General features: G+C 39.1%; 1 protein-coding gene across 1 annotated transcript; it reads left to right on the top strand.

The window, feature by feature from the left end:
* Positions 1 to 4,217: 4,217 nt before the first annotated feature.
* On the top strand, positions 4,218 to 10,137 carry ankrd46b (ankyrin repeat domain 46b). The gene is made up of 6 exons (XM_010905891.4): positions 4,218 to 4,338; positions 4,829 to 4,914; positions 5,402 to 5,658; positions 6,386 to 6,544; positions 7,236 to 7,347; positions 7,724 to 10,137. The coding sequence occupies exons 2-6, from the start codon at positions 4,861 to 4,863 to the stop codon at positions 7,826 to 7,828; spliced, it is 687 nt and encodes a 228-aa protein (XP_010904193.1). The 5' UTR covers positions 4,218 to 4,338; positions 4,829 to 4,860; the 3' UTR covers positions 7,829 to 10,137.
* Positions 10,138 to 11,348: the final 1,211 nt, after the last annotated feature.

The raw sequence follows: 11,348 nt of genomic DNA, 5'->3' as shown, positions 1-11,348 counted from the left end.
TAACAACTTTAACCAATGGATAGAGACACAGTGCTGTTTCCTTACAACTTTAACCAATGGATAGAGACACAGTGCTGTTTCCTAACAACTTTAACCAATGGATAGAGACACAGTGCTGTTTCCTAACAACTTTACCAAATGGATAGAGACACAGTGCTGTTTCCTAACAACTTTAACCAATGGATAGAGCCACAGTGCTGTTTCCTTACAACGTAGTGGTTCAGGTGTAGTGCAGGTCATGTCCTTGCAAGGCAGGCAAAGGCCACTCCCCCTAACTTGGAGCACAGACAGCTGTCTTTATTGCCTTCAACTGTGTTCCTAGTCCCTATTTAAGTTCCACCTTCCCTGGTGTACCTTGTCAGTCATTGTTTGGATCCTGTTGCTTTTTTAAAGTTGTTCCTTTCATGTCTTGTTTTAGTTCTGTTACATCTTAGTTGTTTTTATTAAAGTCCTCCATTCTCCCTGTGCCTGTGTCCTGCCTCCTACAAGCAAAGTTACAGTGCCATTTTAGATTGAAACTTTAGATAAAATTAAATTGACATTCAAGACCTACTTGAATTCAACGGATAATTGGGATTCCAACATGTTTAACACAGCTTAAAAATTGGCCTATTTAGATGAGTCTGTTTACTTTTTAAGATAGTAATGGCAGTTTTCCAAATGCTAGTAATTACATGATGGCCTGTGGTAAGATTTGAAAAGTAGGCCCTGCTACGATTTGCACAAAATTGGAGACAAATGTGACCCCAATAACTATGAAAAATCTGTTTTATTATAATCAGCAAAATGTCCTCGGTGAAAACAATATACTGATCAAAAGTCAAATTAACTTCTTACCTAAATACCTCAAGAAAAACAATGTAAACACCTTTTACACCTGACAAACAAACAATCATTAAATGTTGATTTCAAAATAGTTTTTGATTCAACTTGGCATGAGGGCCTACTATACAAACAGCATTGGGGGAAAAATACAATCTAATAAAATCATGTTCACAATGTGTTCATCTAAGGCAATTCTTTTGACACGTACATTTGATGTTGTGTGGTGAAGTCAAGGTTCATCTAAGGCAGTTCTTTTGACACATGTACATTTGATGTTGAGCAGCTCAAAAATAGTCAGTGCAGCAGCATGGGCAGATTTATGAGCTTGGCAATATAACACATTATCCCAAACCTCTAACATGATCTGTCATACAATACAAGCTAGATGTGTAAACAGAAAATGATATTCAGAATGTAAATATTGACAGCATTAGAAATTATAATGGTGTCTAAGGTAGTCTCCTGGATAATAATATTTTTATTGATAATATACCATTTCTGTGTTTTTTTTTCTTATATCTTGTTAGCTACATTCACCTTTACAGGATAAACTTCTAATCTTCAATATTGCTGCACTTCTGTTAATGTCCACACTTGTACTTGTCTTCTTTTAATGCTCATCCATGAAAATTACATGTGGTCTGACGGTAACGTTGACAAATTAAGCTAACTATTAGTAATATTTCTATAAGTAAAACAAAACATTTGTTACTGCACTGCTAGCTCGGTAATGGCAATGACCAGCATAAAATGAGGACACATTTGTAGGGGTAATTTAAGCAAACATTTGGACATTTGTCACCTTGTTCTGACGATCTGAACGGTTATCAGAACAGCGAGGTTGCGTAAGTCTACACGAAACACAGACCTTATTTGAAGCGATTCTAAAATCACTTATGACAAAAATGTATCGGGAAAATGCGAAACGAACCGGAAACTGTCCAGTATAGCATAGCCTATAGGTTTTATGTTTTTTATATATTTCACACATTGAATATTAGCTCTCTGAATGTAAGCAGTATTTGAGACATAACTAAAAAGAAAAGCGATTTTCCTTCATTGCAATCGTAGTAGTGTTGCAGGTTTTATTCTACTGCAAGAGACTCATTCATGCGATTGTGATAAAAAAAATCTGGAAATCTCAGTGTGGAAATAACGTTTTTTTTCTTTTGCCATGGAACAAACTACACTGCATGTTGCTATATTTTATTTCACAAACTTATAGGGGATATCTTGGAGCATACCTCAGCTACTGATGGCAGGTGGATTATAATGGCTGTTAAATTAGGCAACTGTGCTTTTATCATTTGTAATTTATAGGGGCACAATTCTATTGTGTTGAGTAAGGATTTATTTGATCTTATCTCCACTGAAGTGCAGAACCTTCAATCTAAATATCAGGGATCTTATGCTATTACATGTGGTGATTTCAATATATGCCCAGATGATTGTATTGATCGTTTTCCCGCTTGACAACCCCAAAATGCCCAAAGGTACAACAATAATTTCATATCCTTTCTCTGCACAGATCTTTTCTAACTGACACGTGGTGTTTCCTCTAATCCCATTAAGATATACTTCAAATGGTTCAAAAAGAGACAAATTTTGAAATCTAGAATAGATGTATTCTTAATTTCTAATGAAGCCCTACAATATGTCAAAGATGTTCCACATCATTATGTACTCTTGTCTGACAACAAATAGATCACTGGAGTGTACTTGTGTTCTTTCTGGTGTTAAAGGATACTCGAAGTTCAACAACATGCTCCTAAATTATAATGCTTTAAATAATAGTATTAAAAGTGTTGCTAAAGCAATGTTTGAAACTCTTGATAATGGGTATTAAGGAAAATGGGAATTCTTTAAATTCATGGTAAAAGATTTGGCCATCGAACGAAGTAAAGAGTTGAAGGAATCTAGACTTCGGAAGGAAGCTGATCTAAGTAACAGACTTGACCACTTAATGAAGAAGAAACCTTTTCTCCTGAAGAGGTATTAGAAATTACTCATATTCGAACAGAACTAGATCAAATGCCTTTAGAATTGGCAAAAGGCGCCTTTGTCAGATCCCGAGCTAAATGGGTTGAGAAAGGTGAGTTATTTCTTTGCTCTTGAGAAAGGGAATTATAAAATGAAATATTTAGCAGCCCTGCATATAAATGATTCTCTTTGCAAAAATCCAACAGAAATAGCATCCTTTGTTTCTGCTTTTATGAAAATGTAAATGACTTGAAATTTAACAAAACAAATTGTGATAGTTTCCTAAATAAAATGCTGTCTGATATACAGCGGATATAAAAAGTCTACACACACCTGTTAAAATGCCAGGTTCTTTTGATGTAAAAGAATGAAACAAAGATAAATCATGTCAGAATTTCACAAAACATCACAAAAACCTGGCATTTTAACAGGGGTGTACAGGGTAGACTTTTTATATCCACTGTACCATCTATTATTTATTATTTAAAATCAAAATGTGATGCCCCTCTGACTCAATGAGATCAAAGATTTTATCTATGAAGAAAGGTCAATCTCTTTGCACAGATGAATTGCCTGGGGCATTTTACCAACACTTTTGGGATATTATACAAGAACCCTTGTTTTTAATGTTTAATTAATTTATTGACAACAGAGAAGTGATCACCACAATGAAACAGGGTATTATTACTTTAATCCCTAAACCTGACAAGGACCCATTGATAATAGACAAATGGCACCCAATAACTCTTAACTACAGACTACAAAATTATTGCTTCTGTTTACACAGCAAGGGTAAAGTTAGGGATACATCAAAGTATTGATGAAACGCAGACAGTTTTCATGAAAGGACGCCATATTAGCAATAATATCAGACTTATTTTAGATCTTTTGGACAATGTAGATTGAATTGAACATGACGGTCTCATTCTTTTTGGGGATTTTTATAAAGCTTTCGAAACAATAGAACACACATTTTTATTACATGATTCTGCAGAAACAGAGGGGTTCAGCAGAGATGCCCTTTTTCTTCTTTTTTATTTATTCGAGTTTTGGAAAAAATTTGGAAAGATGAATGTTATCAACATTTTTCAACTTTTTATTTAAGCATTTCTAGGGCCCTCTGGTTTGTTAGTATTTCACATTTGGATATTTAACTATCTTTACATGACTGTCATATAATTGTGATTGAAAATATAATAATAAATCATATAAATATTAGAAATAAGTCTATTTTTATCCCAAAATCGCACCCAAGAGGCATTAATCAGATATTTCAAATCATTGATGAAAAAGGGAATGTCTTGTCATATGAAGAATTTTTGGAAACATATGGGGGGGAGAGAGAGAGAGAGATGGAAAGAGAGAGGGAGAGAGAGAGAGGTGGAAAGAGCGAGATAGAGCAGGACTGTGTCTGCCGTAAAGCTATTTGCGCTAAGCTGTCGTAAATTCACAACTGGTTTAGAATCGTAAACAATACTGCTTTGCAGAACAGCGGATTTTCTTTTTCTCGTTTGAGTTGTGTCACATAAACAGGTAAATGACAAAAATAAGCTTTAACGAAAATGGTATAACATGCTGTCTGACGTTTTTATATGTAGGATTTCTTTGGCAAAATGCTCGTTGTCCCGTATTACGAATGTCTTGATGTTAGCGTTAATTTTTGCTAGCATCTGTTTGCTATATTGTCTTGCGTCGTTAATGCGTCGAGAGATAACGTCAGATGGGTACTGTATATTCGATGCGATTGTCAGTAACGTTAACCACAGTATTCACTATGTTATAGCGATTTTACATAACTAGTGTAGTTATGAACAGAACAAGCAGCTTGTTAACGTGAGGTAACATAACTTGTTACAGTTGCTGATGTTTTCTTTTCTCTTGCCATGGGCGTCTGTACAGTGTCGTTGGCAAGCAAATCTTGTACACGCAGTGCGTGTACAATTCTTCTGTTTACAGTTGTCATGCCCTCCTTGATTTTCCTTTTCACACCCTCTGTCCTTCCCTCCCTATCGTCCCTCTTCAGGTACGCTGGAATTTTCTGACACCCACTCGGACATGTCCTATGTCTTCATCAACGACTCGTCGCAGACCTCAGTGCCCCTCCTGCAGGTAGGGATTAGTCTAACTCAAGTGGGCCCAATCCTAATTCTGCCCCTAGACCCTATAGGTGGGTTGTGCTGAGAGGCATAAGGAATGTATTAATTGCTGTACTTGCTCACTACTGAAGGGAAAGTTGTAATGCATCTTTCAAATCCTGTCATATCTAGGGGCCCAATTTGGGATTGGGCCACAGTGCATTCAGTATGAGTTGAAAGGGACAAAACAGTGAATGACGCAGCTGCCTGCTGTTGTGAAAGAAGGAACTGTTGTTTTAAATCGTTTAGCAAAAACATTTTCCCTACAATGTGACATACATACACCCAATGTTCAGAATTGATTGAAGTTGATTGTCGCTGGCGTCGCTTAATTGATTCCCTAGATTCTGTTAGTCGATACAGACACGCCGTGAATCAACGTGTCGAAAGTATCCCCGGTTGTTATTTTAAACAAGACAGTGTTCTCACTGTCTTCAATAAAGTCAAATCCCTAACTGCAGGCCTGCATCGACGGGGACCTGCCTTTTGCCAAGCGCCTCCTGGAGACGGGCTGTGACCCCAACATTCGGGACAACAGGGGGCGCACCGGCCTGCACCTAGCAGCCGCCAGGGGGAACGTGGACATCTGCCGATTCCTCCATAAATTTGGGGCGGACCTGTTGGCCACTGACTACCAGGGTAACACGGCCCTGCATCTCTGCGGACACGTGGATACCATCCAGTTCCTAGTGTCCAACGGGCTCAAGATCGACATCTGGTGAGAGAGGGGCTGGGGTCGGGAAGAGTTGGACTAAAGGTTTGGGCTTGGAGGCTAACGGTGGCTAATGATTAATGTCTGGTTATTAGTGAAGGGGAATAACCCAGGGTTAGGACAGCTCAGAACCTCCTTGAGCCCACACACGACAAACAGGTGCTTTGTTAGATTTGCGTCTATGACACAAATCTAACAATAAACTAGCAAAGGTGGCTCGGTTGGTGCCTGTATCGCTGGAGGTACGGGCTCAATGACCCCGGTTGGCAGGGTGTTTGTATCACTGGAGGTACGGGCTCAATGACCCCGGTTGGCAGGGTGTTTGTATCACTGGAGGTACGGGCTCAATGACCCCGGTTGGCAGGGTGTTTGTATCACTGGAGGTACGGGCTCAATGACCCCGGTTGGCAGGGTGTTTGTATCGCTGGAGGTACGGGCTCAATGACCCAGGTTGGCAGGGTGTTTATATCGCTGGAGGTACGGGCTCAATGACCCCGGTTGGCAGGGTGTTTGTATCACTGGAGGTACAGGCTCAATGACTCCGGTTGGCAGTGTGTTTGTATCACTGGAGGTACGGGCTCAATGACCCAGGTTGGCAGGGTGTTTGTATCACTGGAGGTACGGGCTCAATGACCCCGGCAGTATGAAAGTGCTTGAAGATGTAAGCCCTGCTTAAAGTTACACTGAGTAGGTGCAGCTGCTAGATGACACACATTGCCATTTCGCCTCCCAGTAACCACAACGGGTCGACCCCTCTGGTGCTGGCCAAGAGGCGCGGGGTCAACAAGGACGCCATCCGGCTGCTGGAGGGGCTCGAGGAGCAAGAGGTCAAAGGGTTCAACAGGGGTGCCCACTCCAAACTGGAGACCATGCAGATGGCGGAGAGTGAGAGGTGAGGAGGAGATCTGGAGGGGGGGGGTTAAGGCAAAGCTCCACAAGGACAAATATTCACAGACACAGAAAGTATTGGATATACAATTTGAATGAGTTTTCATATTCATTATCTCCCCTACTTTAATCTCAATAGCGTGCTAAATGCTTTACCTCTGAGTGTAGGGTCGCCCTGGTCGGGGTTAGACGCTGCTGGAAGGAGAGACAAAATATTTATTTTAGTTTCCGTGAGATTATGTCAAATATCACTTAGTATGTTTTTCTTAATCTCTTTTTGCGCTTAGTTGTGGACAGTTTGCAGGTCATTTTTTATAATTCTATTCCTGCCCTCGGACCTTCCGTTTCTGGCCTGTTTTTAAGAGTTGTTTTACTGTTATTTATTTTGCTTCAGTCTCTCTTCAACTACTCACTTTCTCAGCATGATACAAAACTACCTATCAATTTATTGGATAAAATCATCCACACTTGACAATTTTAACTGGTCACTCAATATGGCATTTTACAGAGGCAGCCCAATTCTGAAATGTATTTCTACTTTATCTACTAATTGCTCTCCTGACCAATCACATGAGATTTTTTTTGAGCTGGTCCAATGGTTGGAATGAATCCATTACTAGATTGGGGATGTATGTTTAATCACAGTCAGTGACTCTATAAGCCAACACTGGGTTTATTATTTTCTTTTCTGTCAGTGCAATGGAGAGCCACTCTCTCCTCAACCCCAACCTCCAGAACAGCGAGGGGGTTCTCTCCAGCTTCAGGACCACCTGGCAGGAGTTTGTGGAAGATCTTGGCTTCTGGAGGGTATGTAACACTTATTAAATCTTCACAGATGGTTTGAGGCGGAAGTAGTTGAAGTAACCAGAAAATAACTGCTTTGTTAAACTGACAGGACTGTTTTTGAATTAATTAGTTCAGGCTTTTTTGAGGGTTTCAACAAAGTGGTGTAACATCTGGGGTCCCAAGGTGGAGGTTAGAACTATGGAGTTAGACTCCTAGGAGTCTGCAGATCTCCTGTACTGAAAAGCATCTCCTTGCCAGAGTCAGGAAGTAACATCGTAAAAGAAAAAAAACAAACTTTCAGTTAACAGACTTGGCCAGTAGGTGTCCCCAAATGACCGTATGCGGTGTGTTAATTCCTCAGAATCCCCCATAACGGACTCATTTCAAACGTTCACAGGTTCTGCTCCTTCTGGTGGTCATCGCTCTCCTCTCCCTGGGAATTGCTTACTACGTCAGTGGAGTGCTGCCCTTCTCTACCAGCCAGTTGGAGCTAGTACACTAAGGGGGTTGATGGGAGAGAGGGTGGAGGTACTGGGGGACAGGTGGAGACAGGAGGGGATAGATTAGAACTGAGGGTTTGGTGAACTTGGGCTACATGCAGGAAATCACTGGTTACATCGAAAGGAGTGGGAGGATTTGTTTAATTATATTTTATAACTTAGTTGAATATAAATAGAGTATTAATTAATATAAATTCCAGGAGAAATTCCCACTCCCCCATATCTCGTACCTTTAAAATCAAATTGTCAGTCTTTCTGCAATGGAGTCACGTGTCTTCTCATGAGCTATATTTGACGTGATTAGCCAGGGCTTCATGTCTTTCTTAACTGTGAAGACGTTTTTGTAGCTCAGCCCCGTCCCTGTAATCTTTCCTTGAAGGATGCACTTGTTCACTTGAGTGATTTTCAAGGGGATGACTTTGTGTAGGATACTCTCTGGGCCAAGCCCCCACTAATAGTGAAGACGTGTACACTTAAGGAGTAAGTAGATATTAAAGTCACCTTTCCCCAGATGTCGGCATTTTCTACATCTTGTACGACTTTCACTTATGTACAATTTAGAATGTTAGTTGTTAACATTTTTCTAACCGGGGCCATTCATGAATGAGAATGCATAACTTCCTCTGTGTTCTGTTCCCTAGGACTAAACAAGTATCGTACAGTGGTGTGTTGGCGATATCTTCCTATTTTTAGTATAACCCTCAAAAATGGGAAAACATTTATTAAGTTTGCATGTCAAACTTACTTAGATTCAACTATGTTAAACAGTATTCTACTATACGTGAGGAGAAATGTTTGCTTTGCGGACCTTTTTCATTATGTCGTCGCAATATATTTTTATGTTTCATTAAGAGCAATTTTTTGGTGTGTTTTTCCTATTATTTTATCGTCATCTTTTGCTAATATTGTTTAAAATAATTTCCATTGTTGGATGATTTACACTACAGGGATAAACATGATACAATTTTAACCCAAGTTAAAAGTTGAGGATCTCCTCAGTAATTAGGGATACAATAGAAAATGTGTGGAAAATTAGCCTGAGTGCTGTGGTTTGTCAGTGACACCAGTGGAGTTGGATATAGAGGACAAGAGATCTGTGGGGTATTCCAGAAAGCTGTATTTGTTGTTTTTGCAAGCTCTGTCAAACCGCAACTTCAATATACTCTGAGATTTTGGCTCATTGCAACAAATGCTGAATAAAACCTGGAGCTTATACACCAATCAGATTCTGTTATATCGCTGTCACCTGTCCCTTGGCAGAAAATCCCATTTACATGGAAGCCTGCATTCTGCTGCCTTCATTACAAAGGGACCTTTTTATTCGACATTGAATTCATAAAAAAATTATAATAATCCACAGTCATTTATCTGGCCAACTTATCAACCCTTACATGCCCAGCGTCAACCAGCGCGGTTTCTCTGTGACCATACCAACTTGTGTATTGCTTTGAGATTCTTCCGCTGCTGTTGCAAAAGCCTGATTTAAATTCTGGCAGAAATTATGTCAGAGGGAATTTGTGCTTACACATGTATGGGTCTTTAACTTAAATTGTTTTAGCTTACAGTTTCACTGCTAGGCTCATTGATTAGCCAATTTAGGTTCAAACGAAATATAAGAACATCATCTTGGAAAGAACATGTACATGAACACTGTATATAATTTTATAATTTCTTGTTCCAAACTACTACGTTTAGGCTCCATTTTTTAAACTCTATGATGTCCATTAAGTTTCTGTAATCATCATGACAACCTTTTTCCATATTGTGTGAAAATGCTATTTGTCAGATCAACCAATCTGATGAACAAGAACCAGCTGTTCTGCAACCAAAAACTCTGGCTCACTCATCTGGTTAAGAGGAGTAGGATGTCTTCAGGGAACCCTGAATTTGTTAAGCCATCTTTCTGGAATTCCCTTCTGGACCAGTACTGAGTTACATGTGAATGTTATTGATATCAAAGGGACTCGAGATGTGCCCCTTCCATCACCATGTCAAGTACAATATTAACTGTAGATTAGCACCTTGATTGTGTGCCTTTGAAAGAGAAATTAAATGAGTGCTGCATTTTATCAGAAATTCCCTTCAAGTTCAGTTAGTTGGCAGCATTCAAAGTCCACTGAAAAAGGTAATGTTGCTTTAAGATAGCCTACAGTTTTATGAAGATGTATTACAAATGTTTGCTTTGTTGTGCTCTGTCACATTGTAAATTCTAGTTCAACATTTTGTTCAGTTGTTTTTTGTTATCTTGTAGAATAACATTTGAAGTATGTATCCATCATTTGATGTTGAAAATAAATCATGTATAAAACTATGATCTACAAAGTTGTTCAGATTTGGTTTAGAATAGATACATGGATGCTTATTATGACTACTGATGCAAAATGAAATGTTAATGTCTTACAAACACAACCATTTATGTGCCATATTTGGTGGTTCATTTGTACCAATCAAAGAAGTCATTTCTTTGAAATAGTGGCAGGCTGTTATTGTAATCTCAGGTAACAACAGCACCCTTATCTGCATTCATGCATTCTTTGAACTTTATTTTGGACACAGTGAAACACTGCACTTTGATAAATACACACAAAAAAGTATTATAAAAAAAATATTAAACGACATATTAAACAATTATAGGCCAATATCGAACTTCCTGTTCCTCTCAAAAATCTTAGAAAATGTGTTTCCCAACAACTGAATTCCTTCCTGAAGACAAATAACATTTATGAAATGCTCCAGTCCGGTTTCAGATCCCATCATAGTACTGAGACTGCACTCGTGAAGGTAACAAATGACCTTCTAATGGCCTCAGACAAAGGTTCCCTGTCCGTCTTGTTGCTTCTTGATCTTAGTGCTACTTTTGACACTATTGAACACTCCCTTCTCTTAGAGAGACTGGAAACCCATATTGGGCTATGTGGACATGTTCTAGCTTAGTGTGGATGGCATATCCTCTGACAAGTCAAAGGTATGCTTTGGTGTTCCTCAAGGCTCGGTTCTGGGCCCATTATTGTTCTCACTATATATATGCTGCTTCTGGGCAATTTAATCCGAAATCACAATGTAAAATTTCACTGTTATGCTGATGACACACAGTTATATATTTCAATGAAGCATGGAGAAGCCCCAAAATTAGCTACTTTGGAAGCATGCATTTCAGATATTAGGAAGTGGATGACAGAGAACTTCTTGCTCTTAAACTCAAAAACAGAAATGCTCGTTTTAGGACCCAAGAAACAAAGAGCGTTGTTGGCAGATCTCACTGTGAACCTCGACGGCTGCATGGTCATATCCCAAAAAACTGTAAGAAACCTTGGCGTTACCCTTGACCCTGACCTCTCCTTTGAAGAACATATAAAATATGTCTCAAGTGTTGCTTATTATCATCTTCGAAACATTGCAAAAATCTGAAACTTTCTATCAAAAACTGATGCTGAAACATTTATCCATGCTTTCGTTACGTCTAGACTAGATTACTGCAATGCTCTTCTTTCCGGTTACCCTGACAAATCAATAAATAAACTT

Source organism: Esox lucius, chromosome 24 (genome assembly GCF_011004845.1).
Source record: "Esox lucius isolate fEsoLuc1 chromosome 24, fEsoLuc1.pri, whole genome shotgun sequence".
Lineage (NCBI taxonomy): Eukaryota > Metazoa > Chordata > Actinopteri > Esociformes > Esocidae > Esox > Esox lucius.
Note: the sequence above shows the minus strand (reverse complement) of the source record. Positions and strands in the feature narration are given on the sequence as shown.